General features: G+C 44.1%; 1 protein-coding gene across 1 annotated transcript; it reads left to right on the top strand.

The window, feature by feature from the left end:
- LOC148149453 (putative G protein-coupled receptor 139) lies at positions 1-26,249 on the top strand. The gene is made up of 5 exons (XM_087990219.1): positions 1-73; positions 4,010-4,907; positions 9,882-9,960; positions 15,961-16,092; positions 26,232-26,249. The coding sequence occupies exons 1-5, from the start codon at positions 1-3 to the stop codon at positions 26,247-26,249; spliced, it is 1,200 nt and encodes a 399-aa protein (XP_087846345.1).
- Positions 26,250-27,254: the final 1,005 nt, after the last annotated feature.

The following is a 27,254-nucleotide window of genomic DNA, read 5'->3' as shown; positions in this document are numbered from 1 at the left end:
ATGCATGAACCAACAATAATCCATTGGATAGAAGATATTTACTACCCTGTTCTTGCAGTTGTTGGAGTCCTTGGTAAGCATCTTAAGCACTTCATTGAAGCAATTTTTTTTTGCTTCATTTAAACTGTTCCTCCCTTTTTTTTGAAAATTCTTCTTTGATCAATGTAAAGGCAGTAGTGACACAGTGGTAAAGTCACCAGACTTTAAACATTTAGTGAGTTCCAGTTTCAGTGATTAGAATTCGCTCCAGGCTGTTTCTGCCCTTTTTATTTGTGTGCAGGATGTGGGCATCACCGACTAGATTAACATTTATTGCTCATTCTTAATTACCCTGGAAACGTTGGTGGTCAGCCAGCTATTCATACCACGATAATCACTGGCATCTAGGGACCACTCCCCACCTTTGGCAGTGCTGGTATGAAGCAAGCTCCAGGACTTTCACCCATCTCACGTAAAAGAACAATGATATAGTACCACGTTGGGATGGGGAGTGACTCAGAGGGCAACTTGCAGTGTTGGTGGTGCTGGTTTTGTCATGTACCTGCTATCCTTGTCCTTCTCAATGGAACAGGTTGCAGGTCTGGAAGGTGTTGGCAAAAGAGTCTGTGTAAGTTGCTGCAGTGGATTTTGTCGATGGTACACATTTTTGCCACTAGTGATGGGAGTGAATGTGGAAGGTGGAAGATTTGGTGATAATCAAGTGCACTGCTTTGTCCTGAATGGTGTCAAGCTCCTTGAGCATTTTTGGAGTTATCCTCATCCAGGCAACTGAAGAGCATGCTGTTGATGTAGTAGATATAGACTTCTGAAAGTCAATCAATAAAATTCCCAGGACAAGCTTATGAGCAAAGATGGAAAAACAGATACAGCAGCAAAATACATACAAAACTGGCTGAGTCATAGGGAAAATTGAGCAGTGTTTAATGAAGCATTTCAGGACAGAAGAAAGATAATATTGGAGTACCCGAGAGGTCAGTGTTAATTATTGACAATACATTAGACATATTAGCGATCTTTGAGAAGATTTGTATTTCAGGTTGGTGATTGTATATGTAAGTTAGCTCGGTTTCATCACCATTTGAGGTAAAGTCATCAATGAAAGACTCCAGTGAAGCACTGATGGTACATCCCGCCTCGCTATTTATAAATTTTGGCTTCTTCAGGTTGGCAATGTCATGAGCACTGGTTAGAATGCCATGCCTCGAAGAATTCAGGTGCATGTCTTTGTTTCGCCTGCCTGAGAATGTGTGTGTTGTTCCAGTCAAAGTGGTGTCCTTCTTTGCCTGTATGTCTAGAAACTAATGATAGTGGGTTGTGTCTCTTGGTGGGCAGTCGTTGTTCATGTGTCCTGGTAGCAAGTTTCCTGCCAATTTGTCCAATGTAGTGTTGTTTACAATTCTTGCGTGGTATCTTGTAAATGACGTTAGTTTTGCTGGGAGCATCTAATGGATCCTTTAGGTGTGTTGGTAGGTTTTTGGGCTACCATGATGCCACGGTATCTGTGTAGTCTGGAATTTCTGATATGTCTTTTATGTAAGGTAATGTGGCTATGGTTTTATTATTATTATTAGACATTTAAATATCCTTTTAAATATTAATGACTGAGATCTTGACATTCAGAGCCCAATTTCAAAATTTGTGATTGATGCACAACTTTGAGAATGTTGTGAACTGTGAGAAGGATAGTGTAGAATTTCAGAAGAACATAGATTGGCTACTGTGATGGGTAGTCAAGTACCAAATGAAATTGTATGTAGAAAAGTGTGAAAGAATACAAGTTGGCCAGAAGAACATGGACAGACAGTGTAATATAAAGACTTCAGCCTGTACTGGATTATTACATCCAGTTCAGCACAAAACACAATCGGAAAAATGTTAAGGCATTAGAGAGAATGCAGGTTGGTCCCAGGATGAGAAAATTCCATCGCATAGATAGATTGGAAATGTAAGGATTTTTTTTTCTAAATGAAGAGAGTTTTAAGAGGGTATTTGACAGAGGTGCTCAAAATCATGACGGGTCTGCACACAGTGCAAAAGGACAAACTATTCCAATTACTGGGATGATTGAGAATATGAGGGCACATATTTAAAGTAATGAGCAAAATAATCTGGAAAGTGCTGCCTGACCATGGGTGGACATTGGATCAGCTGAGGTGTTCAAGAGGCCTTGTTATCTGCAAAGGAATAACGTGCAGGACTATGGCACCCGGCAAATTGTTCTTTTAAAGAACAGCAGGCTGTGATCTCCTTCTGTTCTGTAACAATTCTGTGATTATGTGACTCTGTACCTGGTGATAAAAAAAAGGTTTGATGATTGCGGATCTAATGCAAATAAACAAAGTTCAACTCGAGATCATGATTTGGAGATGCCAGTTTTGGACTGGGGTGTACAAAGTTAAAAATCACACAACACCAGGTTATAGTCCAACAGGTTTAATTGGAAGCACTAGCTTTCGGAGCGCTGCTCCTTCATCAGGTCATTGTGGAGTACACAATTGTAAGACACAGAATTTATAGCAAAAGTTTACAATGTGATGTAACTGAAATTATACATTGAAAAATACCTTGATTGTTTGTTACATCTCTCATCTGTTAGAATGCCCATGATAGCTTCACTTCGTTCACATGTGAATCACAAACATTTTTTAAAGAAGCTACATTCTCAGGTTAACTGTAACAATTGGTGTCAGTGCAGATAAGGTGTTGAGATGTTAACTGTGTTAGCCCCCCTCCCCCCCACCGTGTTCCCTGCCTGTGCCATAATGTTTAGACTGATTCTAATCGAAAAAGTGAGTCTTACATGGATTCATGCAGTTTTTGAGCAAAGTACAATGTAACTCTGCAAGTACAAATTCACCCCACAAACATATGTGTGTGTGTGTGTGTGTGTGTGTCTGGGGTGGGGGATTGTTAATGTCTGTGAGAGAGAGCATGTATGTGTGTCTGTGAGTATAAAGTGGTCTAAATCTGTGAGAGGATGCATGTGTGAGTGTGGGAGTGTGTGTTCTGTAGGAGTGTGTGCGTGTGTGTGTGTGTCGGGGGTGGGGGTTGTGTGTGTCTGTGAGAGAGAGTGTATATGTGTATGTGAATGTAAAATGTCTAAGTCTGTGAGAGGATGCATGTGTGAGTGTGGGAGTGTGGGTCTATAGGAGTGTGTGTGTGTGTGTGTGTGCATGGACCCTCTCACAGACTTAGACATTTTACATTCACATACACATATACACTCTCACAAACACTCACAATCCCCCACCCCAGAAACACACACACACACCTACAGAGAAACACACTCCCACACTCACACACACACCCTCTCACAGACTTAGACCACTTTATACTCACAGACAGACATATATACTCTCTCATGCAGACACTCACAACCCCCACCCCAGACGCATACACACACACACAAACCCACATGTGCACATACTACGTTTGTGGGGTGAATTTGTACTTGCAGAGTTACATTGTACTTTGCTCAAAAACTGCATGAATCCATGTAAGACTCTGTTAACTCACTTTTTTTAGATTAGAATCAGTCTAAACATTATGGCATAGTCAGGAAACACAAGGGGCTAACACATTCAACATCTCAACATCTTATCTGCGCTGACACTAATTGTTACAGTTAACCTGAGAATGTATTTTTTTAAACAAACGTTTGTAATTTACATATGAAAGAAGTAAAACTACCGTGGTCATTCTAACAGATGAGAGACTTAACAAACAATCAAGGTATTTTTCAATGTATAATTTCAGTTACATCACACTGTAAACTTTTGCTATAAATTCTGTGTCTTACAATTGTGTACTCCACAATGACCTGATGAAGGAGCAGCGCTCCGAAAGCTAGTGCTTCCAATTAAACCTGTTGGACTATAACCTGGTGTTGTACGATTTTCAACTAGAGATCAATAGTGATCTAGCTGAACAAGATTCCTTGTGTAATGATGTTATTCTAAAAACCTCTAATATTCTCATCCTTAGCCATTTCTTTCTCTACATATTCCAGTTAACTCAGTGGCTATTATCATCCTGTCACGTGGAATGTGTGGACTCTCCAGATGTATCACTCTCTACCTGGTGGCCATGGCAGTGGCAGATCTATTGGTCGTTTTCACTGATGTAATACTGTTTACAATGTTTCCATTTTACTTCCCAGGGACTTACCTGGATACCACACTGGCACATTCTCTTCTACTTGTTCTGCTTTATGTAGCCACAGATATTTCTGTCTGGTTCACAGTCTCCTTCACATTTGACCGGTTTGTTGCAATTTGCTGCCAGAAGATGAAAGCAAGATATTGCACTGAGAAAACTGCAGCTGTGGTTATAAAAACAGTGAGTGTGCTGTTTTGCTTGGAAAACATTCCTTGGTACTTTCTGTATGAACCTGAATATATAATTGACAATGTACCTTGGGGCTACATCCTCCCAGTGAATTTCTTCAGTGCAGCTGCTTGGGTAACATTCGATACCCTCAATATTATATTAACCCCTTTCCTCCCGTTCATTCTGATTTTACTGCTCAATGCTCTGACAGTCAGACACATTTTAGTGACCAGCAGAATCCGCAGGAAGCTACTGGATCATAGCAAGAGTGAGAATCACACTGACCCAGAGATGGAGAGCCGCAGGAAATCCATCATTTTACTCTTCACTATCTCAGGCAGTTTTATCCTGTTATGGACGCCAAATGTGAGCATTTTCTTTGCTCGCCGATTTAATGACAGGTTTTACTACATAGGTCCCCATGATCCTGCGTATATTGCTGAACGATCTGGCTACATGCTGCAGCTTTTGAGTACCTGCACCAACACCTGTATTTATGCAGTGACCCAGACTAAATTCAGAGAGCAGCTGAAGAATGCAGTCCAATACCCAGTCACTATAATTGGGAAATTACTGAAATGATAGACACAGTTCATCTAAAAGCAGAGCTATATTTCTATCCCTGTCTCAGCTGACAGTGCTTCTCGCTTATTTAATCTCCACACATTTCATCAGAGCATCGACGCGATTTCACACTCCAGAAACGACCATCTCCATTGGAGATTATCCACCTATCGCAATCAAGCTTGTCGCTCTCAAACCCAGCACAGCCACATTTCCTTTCAAACATGCACATACCAGATAGCCCTGACTGATCATCGTCTGAATCTGTCCTTGTTACATCAAACGTAATTCCTTGCTGCACTGAAAATATTTTACCTCTCCCTGCCCATTCTCCTCCATAACATATTCAAGGCTGATCCAACCCCTTTGGTTACTGCAGGGAGTGGAACAAGGTCAGTCTGGTGGACATCATAGAATATGAGTTCCCTCATTGGAGTTGTTAACATGCTCCAAACAGGGAGTCCTGGCTGACAAATATAAGGAGGAGTGTCACGGGTTCTGTTCACTCTAGGAGTTGGCTCTGAGCTAGCTGGGGCAGTGTCATGTACTTTGCACATGTAAATAAAGGATGATTTGGTGATGGGATGCTGGCACCCATGGAATTATTTCAGTTATTTTCACTTGTTCCAGTTTCAAAGACTTTGCTTCGAAATTCTCTTTTCACTTTTGAAGAGGTTGGAAAGACATTTTCAAGAGATTTAAAACCATGAGATAAGAAAACATAGGAGCAGTGGAGGTCATTCAGCTCATCGAACCTGCTCTGTCTTGAAAAGAGATCTTGGCTGATCTGATGATCCTCAACTCCACCTTCCTGCCTTTTCCATATCAGCCTCGATTCTCTTTCTGATTAAAACTCCAGCTATCCCAGCCTTGAATACATAATGACCAAAGCTCAACAGCCCTCTGCAGTAAAGAATTCCACAGATTCTCTGTGCACCAGAGAGTAGTTTAATGTTGTAACAGAGACTAGACCAGCTTCAGTACATGATCTTCAGGAATGTTCATCTTCTGCTGGTGTCATTGGCTGGGAATCCAGAAACCATATTGTTCCCTTTGAAGTAATCCCTTCTGTTTCTCTTTGTCCAAGATTCCTCTTTACTGCTGCCATTGCAGTGAGAGGTTTGTTTAACTGCTGCTGTCCTGGCATTTTGTTTTCCCCATACTGTCATGGAGAGTAAGGGCTGGGCACCTGCTGACTTACCCATAGGAGACAGGACAACAGCTACAAAGCCCAACAGAGGATTTACATTGACGGGTCACACAGCTCAACCTCAGGATGTCCCGAATCCTTCTTCATCCACACAGTACATTTGAGGTGCAGTCAGTGTTGGACCGTAGAATGTAAAAGAGTCACTTTCTGCACAGCAAGCTTTTCCAGACAGCCATGAGTTAATTTTTGTTGCTTGAGTGTGTTACAGAGAAGTGTCAACCGTGGGATTGTGTTAAATTCCTTGTCTGGATTTTACACTGATTTCAGAGGTGAAGACACATAAAATATGAGGCATCGCCATCTTCATGCCCACCCTGAGCTGTTCTTTATTAGGTGGATGGATGTTGCGTACTGACAGTGGTCATTTCAGCTTCTTAAACCTCTTCTGGCTCTGAGTCCCCTCATCTCAGATGCTGAGTTCAAGGAGGAATTGTTCAGAGAGGTAACCAAAGTCTTTGGTTCGAGGTGGGTTTTAAGAAAAGGTGTTTAAAACAGAAATGGTGGCAGAAAGACCAAGAGATTGAGGAAGGAAATTGTAACAGTCCCAGTGTAGGTGAACGATGGCTGAGCTGCCAAAGGTGGGTCAAAGGGACCAGGGGTGGGGGTGGGGCGGGAGGGGTATGGTGCACAAAAGATCTAAGTCACACCAAAGAGACATGTTGGGCTGAAGTGTAAGGTTTGAGGTGACAGAGATAGGTACATTAAAGCTGCACAGAGCATGTAGATGTCTAGTTTCAGTTTGAAGCATTGCTGGACCAGAGTCCAGTGTAAGTCAGCTGGATAGTAGTCAGAAGCGTGAAGGACAAGGTGTGAGGGTATGGGCTGACAGCTGCTGCTGGGAAGCATTGCACTAACCGAGCCTCAAATGCACAAAGCAAATGGAAAAAGGTTTCTGTCACTATTAGATGGAGGCAAGAGAAAAGGCAAGAGGTTCCCCAGAGCTGAAAGCAAATACCCCGATGGTGGAAATGATAAGGGATTAGTGGCATAACTCAGAGTGACAGAGTTGGGAACAGGCTACATGAGTGACCAGGGTGGAGAATGGTGTTTGTGGCAAAGGTAAGCCATTCTGCCCTTTGACCCTGCTCCAACATTCCATAAGATCATGGCCTATCTGGTGATGGTCTTAATTACACTTTCCTGTCTGCCCCAAAACATTTCACTCTTCCGCCCATCAATAATCCACCTCCCTCTGGCTTGAATAAATGCAATTGTACTGCTTCCACTGCTTTCTGGTGACTTAAGATCCTCTGAGAGAAAATTACTCTTACTATCTCTGTTTTAGAGGATTACCTGTACAGGTAATTACTTGTAGCTAGTTCCTTAGATGCTCCTATATTGGGATAGTCTTCTGCAGAGCCAAAAGTGCTACTTTTTTTCTGGGAGTCTGATCACTAAAAATGGTATCACGCATTAAGTAGGTACCCTCCAGTCATGTCTGGCAGCTGATACTCTCCCATCGTGAATGGGTCAGTCATCTGCAGACAGAGGCTGTTGTTACTTGCACAGACCAAGTTACCAGAGTAAGACAGCCTCTCGCTGGTCAGGAAACACCATTGAGTCAATGACACCAGGACTGATTTGAAGGCATCCTTTCATTACAAGACCCAGAATGTGATTTTGTTCATATTTGTCAACACAAGAGCAAACTATACAGTTTCTTGACTCCACACAGTAAGACCTAACTACTCACATGGGAGAGATCATTGCATGACACAATGGATGCAATCTTTCCTAAGAACCTCAAGAGTGGCTCAGTGTCTCAGAGTGCCAGAGACCCATGTTCAATTCCATCCTCAGACGACTGTCTGTGTGGAGTTTGCACCCTCTCCCTGTGGCTGTGTGGGTTTCCTCCAAGTACTCCAGTTTCCTCCCACTGTCCAAAGAGGTGCAAATTAGGTGGATGGGTCATATTAAATTGCCCATAGTGGTTCCGGGCAGGATGTGCTTTCGATGGTCGGTTTGGATTCAATGGGATGAATGGCCTGCTTCCTTGCTGTAGGATTCTACTGTTGGCTATTTGGAAAGATCCCATTTGGACAGTGTTCTGTGGAATGATTGTGAAGAATCTGATCACCATTTTGCTTCCCCCTTTCTCTGGGTTGGGTCATTGTCAACTCTCCCCTCTCCTCGTGTAAGGTTATGAGGTTCAGTCAATAAAGTGATTCTAATATTGGTTCAGGAACTGCCACAATTAACATCATTACTAAATATTATTGTGGCATTTTTATTAAAAGCAATTGATGAAATTCATAGTTTTGACACTATTTTGTTCCTAAAATTTGAAAAATGACACTACAAAATATTTCAACTTAAATAACTTGGAATGTGCAGTCAAAGTAAACTTCCCTCGACATCACAAACAAAATCCCTCTGATTGGACATCCTCCTCAGAGAAGTGTAAACTTTAGGACCACATCTTTTCTCTTCCATGATCACAAAGTGAGCTTTCGGATGATTGTCTTCACTTCTTTGTTCAGTTAACTGTAACTGATATGAATGATGATGTAACTGGCATCTCACTGATGCTGTCCCACCTTTATCAATGTGTGACTGCTCTCAATGGATCTGAGAATCAGGTGGAGTCTCTGGCATCAATAAAACCCAGAAAACATGTGAACCAACAATACTCCATCAGAGTGAAGACATTTACTATCCTTTTCTTGCTGTTAGACGGTAAGGCAATTAGCCATTTAATATCAGTGAAGAAATGGTCACATATAAATTTAACCATATTATTTTGAAATTAATTTCCTTTTTTAAAAAGTTCTGTTTTAAAACTTCAAGTGGTGGTCACAGATATCAATAGCTGGTTCACCAGGACTACATCTCTTCAACTGTTCAGTCGTCTCCAGTTTTAAACCCAATGTTCATCAATCATCAACTCCCTTCTTCCATTATCTCACCTTCCTGCTCCTGTGTCTTCCAACTTTATTATTACAACAAAATTGGAGTTTTTAAAATCAAACCTGCTTCAGTAAGCATTTGTTCCCTGATCTACTCTTCCCCACAACTCTGAAGATGGGTTACACCCGAAACATTGCCTTCTCCACCTCCTGATGCTGCCTGGCTTGCTGTGTTCTTTCAGCCTCCTGCCTGTGTAGCTCAGGTAATGATAGCAGATTTCTCTAAAGGGTAATAATGAACAAGATGGGTTTTTACAACATTCAACAATAGTTATTATCATCACCATGACTGAGACTCACTCATGTTATACATTTATTAAAAGCAATTTAAATTTCACGAGCTAAAACTTTCCATCTATCAGCAAAACCCTTTATTCCTCTCTCCCTCATATACATATTTAATTCCACTGCACCTCACCCATAACATTCACCTGAACTAATCCCTGTTCCAGAGACCCCCTTCATTCACACTATTCTCTAGGTTAATATGTCATTTCTGACAGCCTCTATGTTGCTGGTCCCCACAATGAGAAAGGCGCTCCCTCTCCCTGTCTACTCTACAAAGCCTTCAGTAGCATTAACACAGTATAATGAGAGGCATTTGTGGGGAATTTTGCCAAAATGAAATGGTATCTGGACAGGTCATGATCAAATTGATACCATCAGTTCTGAGGAGAAAGTGAGGACTGCAGATGCTGGAGATCAGAGCTGAAAATGTGTTGCTGGAAAAGCGCAGCAGGTCAGGCAGCATTCAAGGAACAGGAGAATCGACGTTTCGGGCATAAGCCCTTCTTCAGGAATGAGGAAAGTGTGTCCAGCAGGCTAAGATAAAAGGTAGGGTGGAGGGACTTGGGGGACGGGCTCTCTTCCCCGCTCTACAAGGATTTCAGTGAGTCCCTCTCTCACTGCACACCCCAGGTCATCTCCTCTGCACAGAAGCTCTTCAGCCACGTTCTCAGATTTCTCCAGTTTCCTCATTTCCCCTCACCCCACCTTGTCTCAGTCAAATTCCTATAACTCAGCACTGCCTTCCTAACCTGCAATCTTCTTCCTGACCTCTCCGCCCCCACCCCACTCCGGCCTATCACCCTCACCTTGACCTCCCTCCAACGCCCCTCCCCAAGTCCCTCCTCCCTACCTTTTATCTTAGCCTGCTGGACACACTTTCCTCATTCCTGAAGCAGGGCTTATGCCCGAAACGTCGATTCTCCTGTTCCTTGGATGCTGCCTGACCTGCTGCGCTTTTCCAGCAACACATTTTCAGCCACCATCAGGTCTGAACAGACAAGACCCTCCCCCTTACCATCATCCTCTGACCCATCTGCAGCTTCCACTCAGTTTGCTGCGTTGATACACTCCACCACAACATTCACTGTCTGAGCGGGGCCTTACTGTTATGTTCCACCACAAATCAACCCGAGCATTGTCCTTGTGTGTTCCTTTCTTTAACAGGGATTTCTTTGCTCCCTTGGACTCTGATCTGGAATCCCCAGCTCTCTGGTTTCACTACCTATTATAGACTCATAGAGTCAAAGAGATGTGCAGAGATGGAAATAAACCCTTCTGTCCAACCCGTCATGCCGACCAGATATCCTAACATAATCTAGTCCCATTTGCCAGCACTTGGCCCATATCCCTCTATACCCTTCCCATTCATATACTCACTCAGGTGCCTGTTAAATGCTGTAATTATACCAGCCTCAATGACTTCCTCATTCCATGCACACAGTTAAAGACAAAGTTACAGGGAAGATCAAATCTGGATTGTCAATAGCACAGTTTTACTCAAAAGGAATGTGTTCAAGTCTTCAGCACTTTTTCCATTAATGTGGAAGCATGGACAGCAGCTAGATCCCTGGTCCTTTATCCATGGCAGTGGCTTGGTCAAAGGATTGACTTGCCAATTGATCTGCACCTGCATTTCTCCTCTGGTGTAAATTGCTACAACCATCTGAAATTTTGCACTCTTGATTTATCCTGATGAGTGAAGAACAAAAATGTTCAGCAACATGTCTCTCCTTGCAGCACTAAAATAAAATCCATAAACCTTCAAAACTGCTTCTGGGAAATGTTTGGTTAGTTTAAGTTGTTACTGTCCTAGCCATGTTGGCTTATATTACAATATCTCCAGGAAATGATAATAATAGCAGTTTAGGATACTTTGACATGTCTGCTTCTGCAAAGGTAAAGGACACTGTCAAGACAAGCAGGAGTACATTGATGGAACAGTTAATGAAGTTGATAGAATATATATACCACATATATTGTCCCCGCATTTACAGAAACCTGACACATGGAGGAAAAGGAGTAAAATGATAAATGGTTTTTCTCTAATAAACATGGCATTGCTTGCGAGGTTCAATTGTGCATGTGCTGAAAAATGTGTTGCTGGAAAAGCGCAGCAGGTCAGGCAGCATCAAAGGAGCAGGAGAATGTAAACAAATGGAACGAATTTAGTTTGGGAACATGGTCAGTGTGGCCTGGTTGGACTGAAGGGTCTGTTTCCATGCTGTATGATTCTGTGACTCCATAAACAGGTCACAGAAATTGGCTGAAAAGCAAGGTATGCTAGAAATACATCAGAAAAACACACAAACACACACAGAGATCATTCTGCCTGGAGAGAGGCCTTTCTAGGATTTAAGGCCAGACAACTGAAAACCAGACAGCCACAGAAGACACCTTTGTGTGGAGCTGCAGGAGATGGGGGAGGGACTAAACGAGTATTTTGAATCAGGGTTTACTGTGGAGAAGGACAAGGAAGATATAGAATATAGGGAAATAGATGGTGACATCTTGAAAAATGTCCATATTACAGAGGAGGAGGTGCTGGATGAAATGAAATGCATTTGGTGGATAAATCCCCAGGACCTGATCAGATGTACTCTAGAACTCTGTGGGCAGCTAGGGAAGTGATTGCTAGGCCTCTTCCTGAGATATTTGTATCATCAATGGTCACAGGTGAGGTGTCGGAAGATTGGAGGTTGGCTAATGTTTTGCCACTGTTTACGAAAGATGGTAAGGACAAGCCAGGGAACTATAGACTGGTGAGCCGGACATCAGTGGTGGACAAATTATTGGAGGGAATCCTAAGGAACAGGATTTAGGGCTGATTAGGGATAGTCAATATGGCTTTCTGTGCAGGAAATCATGTCTCACAAACTTGATTGAGATTTTTGAAGAAATAACAAACAGAATTGATGAGAGCAAAGCAGTAGATGTGATCTATATGGACTTCAGTAAGGCATTCGACAAGGTTCCCCATGGGAGACTGGTTAGCAAGGTTAGATCTCATGGAATACAGGGAAAACCAGCCATTTGGATACTGAACTGGCTCAAAAGTATAAGACAGTGGGTAGTAGTGGAGGGTTATTTTTCAGACTGGAGGCCTGTGACCAGTGGAGTGCCACAAGGATCCGGTGCTGGGCCCTCTACTTTTCATCATTTATATAAATGATTTGGATATGAACATAAAAGGTATGTTAGTAAGTTTGCAGATGACACCAACATTGGAGGTGTAGTGGACAGTGAAAAGGGTTACCTCAGATTACAACTGGATCTTAATCAGATGGGGCACTGGGCTGAAAAGTGGCAGAAGGAGTTTAATTTGGATAAATGCGAGGTGCTGCACTTTGGGAAAGCAAATCTTAGCAGGACTTCTACATTTAATGGTAAGGTCCGAGGGAATGTTGCTGAACAAAGAGCTCGGCGAACAGAATGAGCACCCGAGCTACAAATCTTCTCACAAACTTTGAACAAAGAGACCTTGGAGTGCAGCTTCATACCTCCTTAAAAGTAGTCTCAGGTAGGTAGGATAGTAAAGAAGACATTTGATCTGCTTTCCTTTATTGGTCAGAGTATTGAGTACAGGAGTTGGGGGGTCATGTTGTGGCTGTACAGGACATTGGTTAGGCCACTGTTGGAATATTGCATGCAATTCTGGTCTTCTTCCTATTGGAAAGATGTTGTGAAACTTGAAAGGGTTCAGAAAAGATTTACAAGGATATTGCCAAGGTTGGAGGATTTGAGCTACAGGGAGAGGCTGAATAGGCTGGGGCTGTTTTCCCTGGAGCATCAGAGACTGAGAGGTGACCTTATAGAGGTTTATAAAATCACGAGGGGCATGGATAGGGTAAATAAACCAAATATTTTCCCTGGGGTCAGGTAGTCCAAAACTAGAGGGCATAGGTTTAGGGTGAGAGGGGAAAGATATAAAAGACACCTAACGGGAAAATTTTTCACACAGATGGTGTTGTTTGTGTGGAATGAACTGCCAGAGGAAGTGGTGGACGCTGGTACAATTGCAACATTTAAAAGGCATCTGGATGGGTATATGAATAGGAAGGGTTTAGAGGAATGTGGGATAAGTGCTGGCAAAAGGGACTAGATTAGGTTGGGATATCTGGTCGGCATGGAAACGTTGGACCGAAGGGACTGTTTCCATGCTGTACATCTCTATGACTCAATAACCCATGAGCAAGTGTCAAAGGAAATGTCAACATTTCCTGACCAAAACAGATCACCATCAGATACATGGGGCAGACATGCCTCAGTAAAACAAAGCCATTCTCGGTCCAAAAACCAGACCTCCAGACCCTAGAGCAGACACATAAAAGGGTTCACCGTGAACAAGTCATTGAGAATGACATTTCAGAGTGGTAAAACCTGATCAACTTGATCCTCCATAACTGGTCAAGTCCTTGGGAAATTCGGGAAGGTAGCCAGGTAGCTAGAAGAACAGGGCCCTGGCAGGACTTGACCTGACCCCACTCTCTCTCTCTCCCATCTGGAGGCAGTTCTGGACAGGGCAAAGACATGTGCAGCTCAGCCCCTCCCCTTGACCAGAGAGAACCAATCGTTGAAGAGAACACCGAACAAAGACCTGTCCAGCCCACAATGTTGTGCCAAGTATGACACCAATTTAAACCATTCCCTTCTGCCTGGCTTTGATCCATATCCCTCCATTCCTTTCATATTCATATGCTTATCTTAAAGACCCTTAATTGCCCCTATCATATCTGTCTCCACCACCATCCCTGGCAGTGTGTTCCACAGTCCTACCACTCTTTGTGTAAAAAACTTGGCCCTCTCATCTTCTTTGACCTTTCTCCCTCTCACTTTAAATGCATGTCCCCTGACTTTAGACATTTCAACTCTGGGAAAAAGGTTCTGACCCTCAACCCCATCCACACATCTCATAATTTTATAGACTTCCATCAAGTCTCCCCTCCGCAGCTCCAGAGAAAACAAACTGAGTTTTTGTAGCTTCTCCTTATAGCTCATACCCTCTAATCCAGGCAGCATCCTGGTAAACCTCTCCTGCACCCTCTCCAAAGCCTCCACATCCTGTCCTTAATGTGACCAGAACTGAACTCAGTACTCTAAGTGTGGCCTTACTAAAGTCTTTTAAAGCTGCAACATGACATCCTGACTCTTGTACTCAATTCCCTAACCAATAATGGCAAGAATGCCATTTGCTTTTTTTACACCTTATCTACTTACACGGCCACTTTCAGGGAGCTATGGATTTGAACCCTCTGTACATCAATGCTGTTCAGAGTCCTCCCATTAACTGTATACTTTTGCGTAGCATTTGATCTCCCAAAGTGCAGTACCTCAAACTTACAGGGATCAAACTCCATCTGCCATTTTTCTGCCATTATCTGTAACTGATCTATATTCTGCTGTACCCTTTGGTAACCTTCTACACTATGCACAACTTCACTGTAATGTAATGTCATTTAATACAATACCCTTCGTAATGTCTGCAAACTTACTAACCTGCCCATACACATTTTCATCTTGCTCATTTGTATATGTCACAAACAGCAGAGGTCCCAGTACAGATCCCTGTGGAACACCACTAGTCACAGACCTCCAGACCGAAAAATACTCTTCCACCTCTACCCTCTGACTATGGGCAAGCCAATCTAGAATCCATGCAACCAAGTCATTGTGGATCCCATGCATCCTATTCTTCTGGATGAGCCTACCATGAGGGACCATGTCGAAAGCCTTACTAAAATCCATGTCGACAACATCCATTGCTCTACCCTCAACGATCACCTTTTCCAACTCCTGCAAAAATTTAATCAAGTTAGTAAGCCATGACCTACCCTGCACAAAGCCATGCTAGCTGTCCCGAATTAGGTCATGCTTTTCCAAATATGCATAAATCCTATCCCTAAGGATTCTTTCCAATAGCTTTCCAACCACCAATATAAGCCTCACCGGTATAAAGTTTCCTGGATTATCCATATTGCCCTTCTTGAATAGAGGAACAATATTAGCTACACAATATTAGATACATAGATCTTGATATAGGCCGCAGCAATCTCGTCTTCTGCCTATCTCAAAAACCTGGGGTAGATACCATTGGGCTCTGGGGACTTATCCACATTAATGCTCTTCAAGTGACCCAACACCACTTCTTTCTTGATCTCAAAATGCCCGAGCATATTAGCATTCTCCTCACAAATCTCACTATCCTTCCACATCCTTCTCTTGGATGAATACTGATGCAAAGTACTCAATTAGGATCTCACCCACATCTTCTGCCTCCAAGCACAAGTTCCCTCTTCTATCCTTGAGTGACCCTTACCTCCCACATCCTACAGGAGTAGCATGCAACTGCCCTAACATCCATTCCTACTGTTTTGAGTTCTGAAAGAGACTATCGAAAAAAAAATGTTTTCAATGAATGTATGCAATGCCTTAGGATTCTCTTTAATGCTAATTGCCAAAGTCATTTCATGGCACCTTCTTGCTTTCCGAATTCCCTGCTTGAGTTCCTTCCTGTTTTCTTTATATTCCTCACAGGCCTTTTCAATTTTAGCTTCCTAAACCTTACATATGCTTCTTGTTCACATTTTAACAAAATTCCTAAACTCCCTCGTTATCCAAAGATCCCAGAGAGAGAAAAACAACCAAACTGATTGAATGTGTCCACAGGGTCCTAGTGATACCCAGTCCCCTTATGGCGACAATGGCGACTACAACAACAACAACAATGCATTCACTGGCTTCCATTTTTGCAGTATCAGGGGGACCGGTCAGAGCGAGGACCAAGGAGCTGCCGAGAAGGTAATTTCCTCCTTTAAATACTTACCTCATGGGATCAGTGGCCTCCATTTTTGCAGCAGCATTGGGAGCGGTGACAACGAGGACCAGGGGGCTGCTGGGAATTTAAATTAATCTTTTAAAAACTTACCTTATAAATAGGTGAAGCGCAACCCGAACCATTACTTAGGTAGTGTCACCCACTCATCCAACCAAAACAACAGGTTCTGTGTGCCGATTCAGCAAGGTCACTAGTTTCTTTTTGATAGTCTCTTTGGGAATTCAGTACAGTGGGAATGGATGTTAGGGCAGTTGCATGCTCCTCCTGTAAGATGTGGGGGGTAAGGGTCAACATTAATGTCCCCACTGACTTCATCCATTGGAAGTGCACCCAACTCCAGCTCCTCGGAAACCATGTTAGGGAACTGGAGCTGGAGCTGGATGAACTTTGGATCATACGGGAGGCGGAGAGGGTAATAGAGAGGAGTTACAGGGAGGTAGTCTCACCTCAGGTACAGTCAGAGGATGGTAAGGGAACAGGCAGACAGTGCAAAGATGCCCTGTGGCCGTTCCCCTCAATAATAACTATACCATTTTGGACACTGTTGGGGTGGAGCGACCTACCAGGTGGAAGCCATAGTGGCCAGGTCTCTGGCACTGATTCTGGCTCTGTGACTCAGAAGGGAAGGGGGGAGATTATAAAAGCACGAGTGGTAGGAGACGCAATGGTTGGAGGAATGGACAGGGCTTTCAGTGGTCACGAACGGGACTCCCGTAAGGTATGTTGCCTCCCGGGTGTCAGAGAAAGGAAGGTCTCTGATTGGGGCTACAGGATTCTGAAGGGATAGGGTGAGCAGCTAGAAGCCCTGGTCCACATTAGCACCAATGACATGGCTAGGAAAAGGGATGAGGATCTAAACAGTGATTTCAGGGAATTAGGTCGGAAGCTAAGAAACAGAATGAGCAGAGTGGTAATCTCAGGATTACTACCGGTGCCACATGCTAGTGAGGCGAGGAACAGGGAGCGAGGGCAGCTAAACATCTGGCTACAGGGCTGGTGCAGGAAGGAGGGTGTTAGATACATAGATCATTGCAGTATCTTCTGGGGATGGTGCAACGTGTACATGAAGAATGGGTTGCACTTAAACTGGAGGGACACCAATGTCCTGGGCAGGAGAATTGCTGGAGCATTTTGGGAGGGTTTAAGTTAGTTTGGCAGGGGGGTGGGAACCAGAGCTACAGATCAGAAGAGAGGGTAGTTGTTGAATGGGCAGAAATAGAATGCAGAGAGTCTGTCAGGAGGGATACACAGTTGATAAGAAAAAGGGATGGGTTAAAGTGTGTCTGTTTCAATGCAAGGAATGTCAGGAATAAGAGATGAACTTAGAGCATGGATCAGTACTTGGAACTACGGTGTTGTAGCCATAAAAGAGGCATGGATTTCACAGGGGCAGGAATAGTTGCTGGATGTTCCAGGGTTTAGATCTTTTAAAAAGAACAGGGAAGGGGATAAAAGAGGAGGGGAAGTAGCATTGTTAATTACAGAGAGTATCACAGCTGCAGAAGAGCAGGTTGTTGAGAAGGTTGTTTACTACTGAGTCAGTATGGGTGGAAGTTAGTAACAGGAAAGAGCAGTCACCTTATTGGGTGTTGTCTATAAATCCCTCAATAGCAACAGAGAGATGGAAGAACAGATTGAACAGCAGATCTTGGAAAGGTGCAGATGTAACAGAGTTGTTGTGATGGGTGACTTCAACCTCCCCAGTATTGATTGGGCGTCCATCGTGCTGATGGTCTGGACGGAGCCGATTTTATCAGGTGTGTCCACAAGGATTCCTGACTCAAAATGCAGATAGGCTGACTGGGGGGAGGCCATATTAGATTTGGTGTTCGGCAATGAGCCAGGTCAGGTGTCAGATCTCTTAGTGGGAGAGCAGTTCGGTGACAGTGACCACAAGTGCCTCACCTTTACCATAGCCATGGAGAGGGATAGAAATGGACAGTATGGAAGACATCACCAACCCAAAGAAACCGAAACACATAAATAGAAAGTGGGCCATGCTACCAGTGCTTCGTCCGGAGGCTTATTGATGATGTTACTTAGTATGGTGACGAAACGTCTGAAAACAAACCTTACAGCTCAGCGAGCTAACTTACATCCAGAACCTCAACCAGAGCTACAAATCTTCTTGAAGCTCATTAACACCTATGGGCACAATACCCTAAAACTGGCCCCAAAATGGGAAACCAATGCCCTTCAGAAGAGAGCTACCCATGAACAGCTCTACTTCCTGCACGGATGCCTAAGGGAAATGTCTGAAATACAAACCTCCCCTAAACACCCCACTAGCCAAAAGAATAGCAGAGCAAAACAGCGGCAGAATACTTCATGAAATGATTAATGATGCCCACAACAGACTTCGTAAATACAACTGGGAAAATTCACGCCAAAAATCTTTACTCCCTAATGCAATAGACCATAAATGGACAGGCACAGTACAACAAGCCATAGACTTTAGACAATGACTAACACAGAAAATGAAAAAAACTAGACCTGCAGAAAAATACTAGACAAACTGACATAAAGTAACAACACAGACAACACAGAAGCATGGATAAAAATCTTATCTGATCGACCCTTAACAGACGCGGAAAAAGCAGTCTTAGTAATAGGATTAATTACAATGTCCAGGATGCAGACAAGAAAGATTTCTTAGCAGCATTAGAAACAACATTGAAAGACAACCAACTCACAGAGGAAACCTGGGAAACCATCAGACAGATAGTCGCACCAACGCTAAGCAGGAAAAAGGAAGGAAAGCACTAAAAAGATTTTAAAAAGATAAAAATATCGTTATCCTACCAGCAGACAAAGGATGCTTGACAGTCATTTTAAATCAAAGAAAATAAATTGAGAAAGCGAACACACTACTTGCAGATACCAACACTTACCAACAAGTGGCGATAGACCTGACCCCACAACTACAGATCCAAATCACAGCCCTCCTCAAAACACTTCAGAAATCTGGAGAAATAAATAAGACCACCTTCCAAAAAATGAAACCAAACAGATCCAACACACCACGCTTCTACGGATTACCCAAAATTCACAAACCAGGAGCCCTCCTCAAACTCATAGCCTTGCTCCCTGGAACACCAACTCACAGACTGGCCAAGGAGCTCCACCAAAGACCAAAATACCTAGTAGAAGACTCACACCGCTCCACCCACTCCATCCATGAATTCCTGAAAACCATCAAAGACACTAAGATAGAAGCTTTGACGTAACAACCCTGTTCACATCCATCAACATCTACCTGGCCAAGGAGACACTGACTACATTATTAGAAGAACCAAAGGCACATACACCAAACACCATTAACTTCATCAACAAGGACAATATCATCAAGCTTGTGGACCTATACCTTACCACCCACTTCACCTTCAACAACAAAACCAACAGAATACCCATGGGATCTCCAATATCAGGGTTCTTAGCAGAGGCAGTAATACAGGGACTCAAACAAACAGCTCTGCCAACCATTCAACCCAAACTTTGGATCCACTACGTGGATGACACCTTTGTCATCACTAATGAAACAAATTACAGGAAACCTGCAAGACCATCAATAATGGGCGGCATGGTGGCACAGTAGTTAGCACTGCTGCCTCACAGCGCTAGAGACCCGGGTTCAATTCCCACTTCAGGCGACTGACTGTGTGGAGTTTGCACGTTCTCCCCGTGTCTGCGTGGGTTTCCTCCGGGTGCTCCGGTTTCCTCCCACAGTTCAAAGATGTGCAGGTCAGGTGAATTGGCCATGCTAAATTTCCCGTAGTGTTAGGTAAGGAGTAAATGTAGGGGTATGGGTGGGTTGCGCTTCGGCGGGGCGGTGTGGACTTGTTGGGCCGAAGGGCCTGTTTCCACACTGTAAGTAATCTAATCTAATCTAATCTAATCTAATACCCTCACTGGCATAGAATTCACTAAAGAGGAGGAAAACAACAACAAACTGCCATCCCTAGATGTCACAATAGAGCGAACAGCCAATTGGGAACTTCAAACCAGCGCCTACAGGAAAACAACACATACGGACCAAATACTGAACTACAGAAGCAACCATCCCAATACCCACAAACGGGGCTGCATTAGAAATTATTTCAATGAGCCACCACACACTGCAGCACAGAAGAACTACCCAGAGCAGAGGAAAATCACCTATACAGTGTATTCAATAAGAACGGGTTCCCAACGAACACAGTCCACCGATTTCTCAGCAACAAACCCCAACAAACAGACCAAACACGGCCAGAAACTCTAGCCACTCTCTCCCTTACAATAAAGGCATCTCAGAAATGACTGTCAGATTACCTTTGGCATCATGGTAGCCCACAAACCCACCAACACACTAAAACAGCAGCTAATGACCCACTACCACTAATATCCTTACATACAGATGAGGAAGGACACCACTTCAACCAGGAACACATCCATCCTAGGACATGCCAAACAGACACATGCACAAGAATTCCTGGAGGCATGGCATTCCAACTGGAACTCTATCAACAAACACATTGACTTGGATCCCATTTACCACCCCCTGAATAAAGAATGGGGAAATGACATCACCACAGGAAATGACATCACCACAAGAAATGACATCACCATCCCAAGGAAACCTAAACACATAAATAGAAAGCAGGCCATGCCACCAGTGCTTCATCCAGAAGCTCACTGATGACGTTACCTAGTATAGTGATAAAATGTCTGAAAACTAACCTTCCAGCTCAGCGAGCAAACCTGCATCCAAGGAAAGGTATTTAATTTGGTGGGGGTGGAATTATACTGCTATAAGACAGGAGCTGTGGAATATAAATTGGGAACAACTGTTCTACGGGAAATGCACAACAGATGTGTGGAGGCTGTTTAAGGAGCACTTGTTGCAAATGTTGGATAACTTTGTCTCACTGAGACAGGCAAGAAATGGTAAGGTGAAGGAGCCTTGGATGACAAGAGGAGCTTCTCATCGATAGGAAGAAGGAAGCTTACTTAAGGCTGAGGAAGCAAGGGTCTGGCACAGCTTTAGAGGATTACAGGGTAGCGAGGAAAGAACTCAAAAATGGACTGAGGAGAGCTCGGAGAGAACACAATAAAGCCTTGGCAGGAAGGATTAGGGAAAGCCCAAAGATGTTCTACACTTACGGAAAGAATAAGAGAGAGTACAGCCAATCAAGGATAGTGGAGGAACTTGTGCCTGGAGTCTGAAGAGGTAGGGGAGGCCCTAAATGAGTTGTTTGCTTCAGTATTCACTAGAGAGAGTGACCTTGTTGATAGTGAGAACACCGTGGACCAGGTTAATAGGATTGAACAGATTGATGCTGAAAATGTGTTGCTGGAACAGCACAGCAGGTCAGGCAGCATCCAAGAAGCAGGAGAATCGACGTTTCGGGCATAAATCCTTCTTCAGGAATGAGGAAAGTGTGTCCAGCAGGCTAAGATAAAAGTTAGGGAGGAGGGACTTGGGGGAGGGGCATTAGGTAGAAGGAAGTGAAGGTGAGGGTGATAGGCCGGAGTGGAGGTGGGGGTGGAGAGGTCAGGAAGAAGATTGCAGGTTAGGAAGGCTGTGCTGAGTTTGAGGGATTTGACTGAGACAAGGTGGGGGAGAGGAAATGAGGAAACTGGAGAAATCTGAGTTCATCCCCTGTGGTTGGAGGGTTCCTAGGCTGAAGATGAGGCGCTCTTCCTCCAACCGTCCTGTTGCTATGGTCTGGCGATGGAGGAGTCCAAGGACCTGCATGTCCTTGGTGGAGTGGGAGGGGGAGTTGAAGTGTTGAGCCACGGGGTGGTTGGGTTGGTTGGTCCGGGTGTCCCAGAGGTGTTCTCTGAAACATTCCACAAGTAGGCAGCCTGTCTCCCCAATATAGAGGAGGCCACATCGGGTGCAGCGGATGCAATAAATGATGTGTGTGGAGGTGCAGGTGAATTTGTGGTGGGTATGGAAGTATCCCTTGTGGCCTTGGAGGGAAGTAAGGGGGGAGGTGTGGGCGCAAGTTTTGCATTTCTTGCGGTTGCAAGGGAAGGTGCCGGGAGTGGAGGTTGGATTGGTGGGGGGTGTGGACCTGACGAGGGAGTCACGGAGGGAGTGGTCTTTTCGGAACACTGATAGGGGAGGGGAGGGAAATATATCCCTGGTGGTGGGGTCCGTTTGGAGGTGGCGGAAATGACGGCTGATGATACGCTGTATATGGAGGTTGGTGGGGTGGTAGGTGAGGACCAGTGGGGTTCTGTCCTGGTGGCGGTTGGAGGGGCAGGGCTCAAGGGTGGAGGAGCGGGAAGTGGAGGAGATGCCGTGGAGGGCATCGTCGATCACGTCTGGGGGGAAATTGCAGTCTTTGAAGAAGGAGGCCATCTGGGTTGTTCGATATTGGAACTGGTCCTCCTGGGAGCAGATGCGGCGGAGACAAAGGAATTGGGAATATGGGATGGCGTTTTTACAGGGGGCAGGGTGGGAGGAGGTGTAGTCTAGGTAGCTGTGGGAGTCGGTCGGTTTATAGTAAATGCTTATAGCCTGCTGGACACACTTTCCTCATTCCTGAAGAAGGGCTTATGCCCGAAACATCGATTCTCCTGCTCCTTGGATGCTGCCTGACCTGCTGCGCTTTTCCAGCAACACATTTTCAGTTCTGATCTCCAGCATCTGCAGTCCTCACTTTCTCCTTGAACAGACTGATACTAAGAAAGTGGATATGCTGGAAATTCTGGGCAGCACCAAGATAGATAAGTCCCCAGGGCCGGACCAGATATATCCAAGGTTACTAAAGGAAGTGAGGAATGATCTTTGCATCCTCACTCTCCAGGGAGTGGTGCCAGCTGATTGGAGGGAGGTGAATGTTGTTCTCCTTTTCAAAAAAGGGACTAAGGAAATCCCTGGGAATTACAGAACAGTCAGTCTTATGTCTATGGTAAACAAAATACCGAAAAGGATTCTGAGAGATTCAGTGAGGAATCCTGAAGAAGGGTTCATGCCCGAAACGTCGATTCTCCTGCTCCTTGGATGCTGCCTGACCTGCTGCGCTCTTCCAGCAACACATTTTCAAATTTCACAAGGGGGCAGTCCAGCTCCAGCATAACATCTGTATCTCACCACACAGTAAATTCGGGGAAACTTTGGTCCACAGCCAACATCACAGCGTTTTAATGGGTCTTGGTCTCATTGTTATCCGGGGGAACTTACTGTGCACAGATGTCTTGCCAGGTGTAGCCTCATACTCAATGGTGCCTGCCATAAATATAATTGCCTTTGTTGTGAAGCATCAATGTTGTTATATCGATGTAATTATTTCCTGTCAGCCTAACTCTTGTTTATTTCCATCCTTCCACTGTTTACTCGTTGGTAATTTTATTTTTAACTCCGCCCACTTTGTCACCTATTATTTTGCTGTTCCATTTTTTTTCAGTCTGACCATAAACTCGTCAGGTCTTTCAAATATTTGGGTCACTGTATTCACATGTAACAGCTGAGTTGGCTTCTCTCTGCAATTACTGACTTCGCTGGCAAACATTTACAGTGAATTGAGACCGACAATGGACACGATCAGACTGTTTCTGTTGCCTATGTTTCTAAGCTAGCTTGTCCTTTAAGTCAAGAGTTTGGTCACGATTTCGCATACTGGATTAACAGTCAAAGAATTCCCATTTACACGGAATTCCTGATGTGGGATTCGGGGCATCAAGTACTCTGATTCCATGTTGCACTATTTCCCCACTGGTAAAATCAGTCCGCTACGAAAATACACTACAACACTATAGGGGGTCATGTTTTTAAACAGAAGCCTGAACTAATAAATCCAAAAAGCTGAGTTCAATTCAGATCATGCGAGTGTTCATTGTATATTTGATGTGAACTTTAGTACACTGAAATTGGAATAGTCTAAAGATTAGCCTGGTCTCTGCAAAAGAATGTTTGCACATTTCACGAAGTGTTCCATCATTAACAGCCTGGCTCCCTAAACTATATTGATCGTCTGTTTCGTACAGTGTTCAAACACAAACAAGAGGGAAACAAATGTGGTATTCTGCCGGGCAGGCAGTTTGAAATGAATAACGTAGCGGTGCACGTATTTTAACTCAGCAAAGTCGGTGATTGTCATTTGTTTGCTCATTTCTCGAATGCGTGTGTAACATTTACTGTCCCCAGCAGAGAGGGATCAAGCTGACTGTCAGCGTGTCTGTGTGTTTGAGAGAGAGAGAGAAAGATTGTAATATTTACAGTCCCCAGTAGAGGGGGGTCAAGCTCTGACTGTTCAGCGTGTCTGTGTGTTTGAGAGAGAGAGAGAAAGATTGTAATATTTACAGTCCCCAGTAGAGGGGGATCAAGCTCTGACTGTTCAGCGTGTCTGTGTGTTTGAGAGAGAGAGAAAGATTGTAATATTTACCGTCCCCGGTAGAGGGGGAGCAAGCTCTGACTGTCAGCGTGTCTGTGTGTGTGTGTGTGTGTGTGAGAAAGAGAGAGAAAGATAAAGATTATAATATCTACAGTTCCCAGTAGAGGGGGATGATGCTGGATGCTGTGATATTCACAGGGTCCAGCAGAGGGAGATTGCTGTTAGTGGGGTGTGTGCAGTAATTGACATTGCCCTGAGTAATAGTCTTAAAGTCATAGTGTCGTGCAGCGTGGAGAAGATCAAGTATTCCAAAGAGGCTGTGGCTCTCTATGTAGCTCTTTATGTCTCCCTCTGTCTGTAGCTTTCTCTCTTTCTCTGTTAATCATTGCTAACCTGAAAGCGTACAATCACTGGTGACTCACTTTTCCCGGAAAGAATACAAGAATAATTCTACATTTCTTTCTTTTCACACCATCGCAATGTTGATAATGTCCAATGCACTGGCTTTATGACTCACTTTTGTCTGTCATATTGCAAGGTGTGTTGGAAACGTCCTGATATGGTATCTGGTCATTGGGCTCCTATTTAAGTATATCAAATCATGAGAAATTGTTTTACTCACCTTGTGACATGAATTAAGATCATTAAAAAAGTTAGGTGTTATCCATTCCAGTATCAAGACTCTGGAACATAATGCAATCACTGGATTAGTGGTGCTGGAAGAGCAGAGCAGTTCAGGCAGCATCCAAGGAGCTTCGAAATCGACGTTTCGGGCAAATGCCCTTCATCAGGAATAAAGGCAGTGAGCCTGGAGCGTGGAGAGATAAGCTAGAGGAGGGTGGGGGATGGGGAGAAAGTAGCATAGAGTACAATAGGTGAGTGGGGGAGGGGATGAAGGTGATAGGTCAGGGAGGAGAGGGTGGAGTGGACAGGTGGAAAAGGAGATAGGCAGGTAGGACAAGTCCAGACAAGTCATGGGGACAGTGCTGCGAGTTTGTTTCACGACATGGTTGAAGAGCTTCAGGGCAGAGGAAATGACCTAGGAGTTGCAGTGGGAGAGGGACTCCCTGAGATTCTTGTAGAGAGAGGAGGAAAACTTCTTCAAGGTAGGCATCCTTGCAAGAGGATTCGCAGTCGGGTTGCAAGGATGCCTACCTTGAAGAAGTTTTCCTCCTCTCTCTACAAGAATCTCAGGGAGTCCCTCTCCCACTGCAACTCCCAGGTCATTTCCTCTGCCCTGAAGCTCTTCAACCATGTCGTGAAACAAACTCGCAGCACTGTCCCCATGACTTCTCCGGACTTGTCCTACCTGCCTATCTCCTTTTCCACCTGTCCACTCCACCCTCTCCTCCCTGACCTATCACCTTCATCCCCTCCCCCACTCACCCATTGTACTCTATGTTACTTTCTCCCCATCCCCCACCCTCCTCTAGCTTATCTCTCCATGCTCCAGACTCAACTGCCTTTATTCCTGATGAAGGGCTTTTGCCCGAAACGTCGATTTCGAAGCTCCTTGGATGCTGCCTGAACTGCTCTGCTCTTCCAGCACCACTAATCCAGAATCTGGTTTCCAGCATCTGCAGTCATTGTTTTTACCATGATGCAATCACTGTCAAATCTTTGTCTTTGACACTGAAAATTAACCTTTCCAAGTATGGAATCGATTTCATTCAGGTATTATTTATTGCTGGAGATTTTGAAAAGTAAAACCAAAGGAATATTTTACTTCTTACTTTCAATGTCTTTAATCTCTTAATAATCCATTGCCTTTTTTATTTCAGTTTCTGAAGCTGATTTGATGACAACTTGAGGGTGAATTATGCAAACTAATGGTTTCTTCTTCAGACTTTTTTGCTCGATAATAATTTTCCACATGACTGCTTAAGCACGGTTTCTTGCCCTGTTCAAATGGTCTCTGGACTCTTTACAGAGGGTACAGTTCTGTGATCTCCTCGAACATGGAGCAACCCATTCAAACACATCCCTCCAGAAAGTCTATGGGCAAGTACAAATGTAATATTTCTGTGCCTTCAGAGCAATATCAAGCCCAATACATATTTGCTGTCACACAAAAAAACTGTTGGCGAGTTCACCCTTCTCGTGCAAGGGGAGGCGTTGAGAAGGTGGGACCTTCATAGCAACTTCAGCCAGTGTTGGAATCAAACCCACACTTCTGGCATCATTCTGCATTTCAAAATCAACCGTCCAGTCAACTAAACTAACCTCACAAGCACATAGCATGTATGTACAGGCAGTGATAATGCAAACAAGCAGATGTTACATCCACATCACAGCATTTTTGTGCAGATATAAGAGGTTGCACTAGATGGGAAAATCTCAGATCTTGGAAGTCTTACATCTGCTTTCCATTAGATTTTGTGTACGCTAGTTATTAATTGTAGCAGAGGACAGATTACTCACTCGAAATGATACATCTGTAACAAACCTCTACCCAGGAAGCCGAGCTGTGATAATATGCTGAGGGCAGCTTTAATTCGATCTATGTGGAATGTCTAACCCTCCACTTGTATGGAGGTTCCATCCCAGTCACTGAATGGAGTTGCTACCACCTGCTGGGACTACAGACAATCCCTACAAATGTACTTATGGAATGCAGCCTTCAAATAGGTCAAGGATTCTGGTTCAGGCAGTCAGGGAGGATGAATGATGCAATCCCCATTTTTCTGCCCAACAGCAGCCATTGCAGAGAAAGCTATTGGGTCCCCCCACCTTGTCTCAGGTTTCCTCAACTACCCCTTAAATTCTGGAGATTAAGGGCCACGTGACCTTTCATCAGCCCCTTA

This window comes from Chiloscyllium plagiosum, unplaced genomic scaffold, assembly GCF_037043375.1.
Source record: "Chiloscyllium plagiosum isolate Xiang-an unplaced genomic scaffold, Cpla_swu_hap1 HiC_scaffold_8, whole genome shotgun sequence".
Taxonomy (NCBI): domain Eukaryota; kingdom Metazoa; phylum Chordata; class Chondrichthyes; order Orectolobiformes; family Hemiscylliidae; genus Chiloscyllium; species Chiloscyllium plagiosum.
The sequence above is the reverse complement of the archived record's forward strand: the minus strand, read 5'-3'. Positions and strand labels throughout refer to the sequence as shown.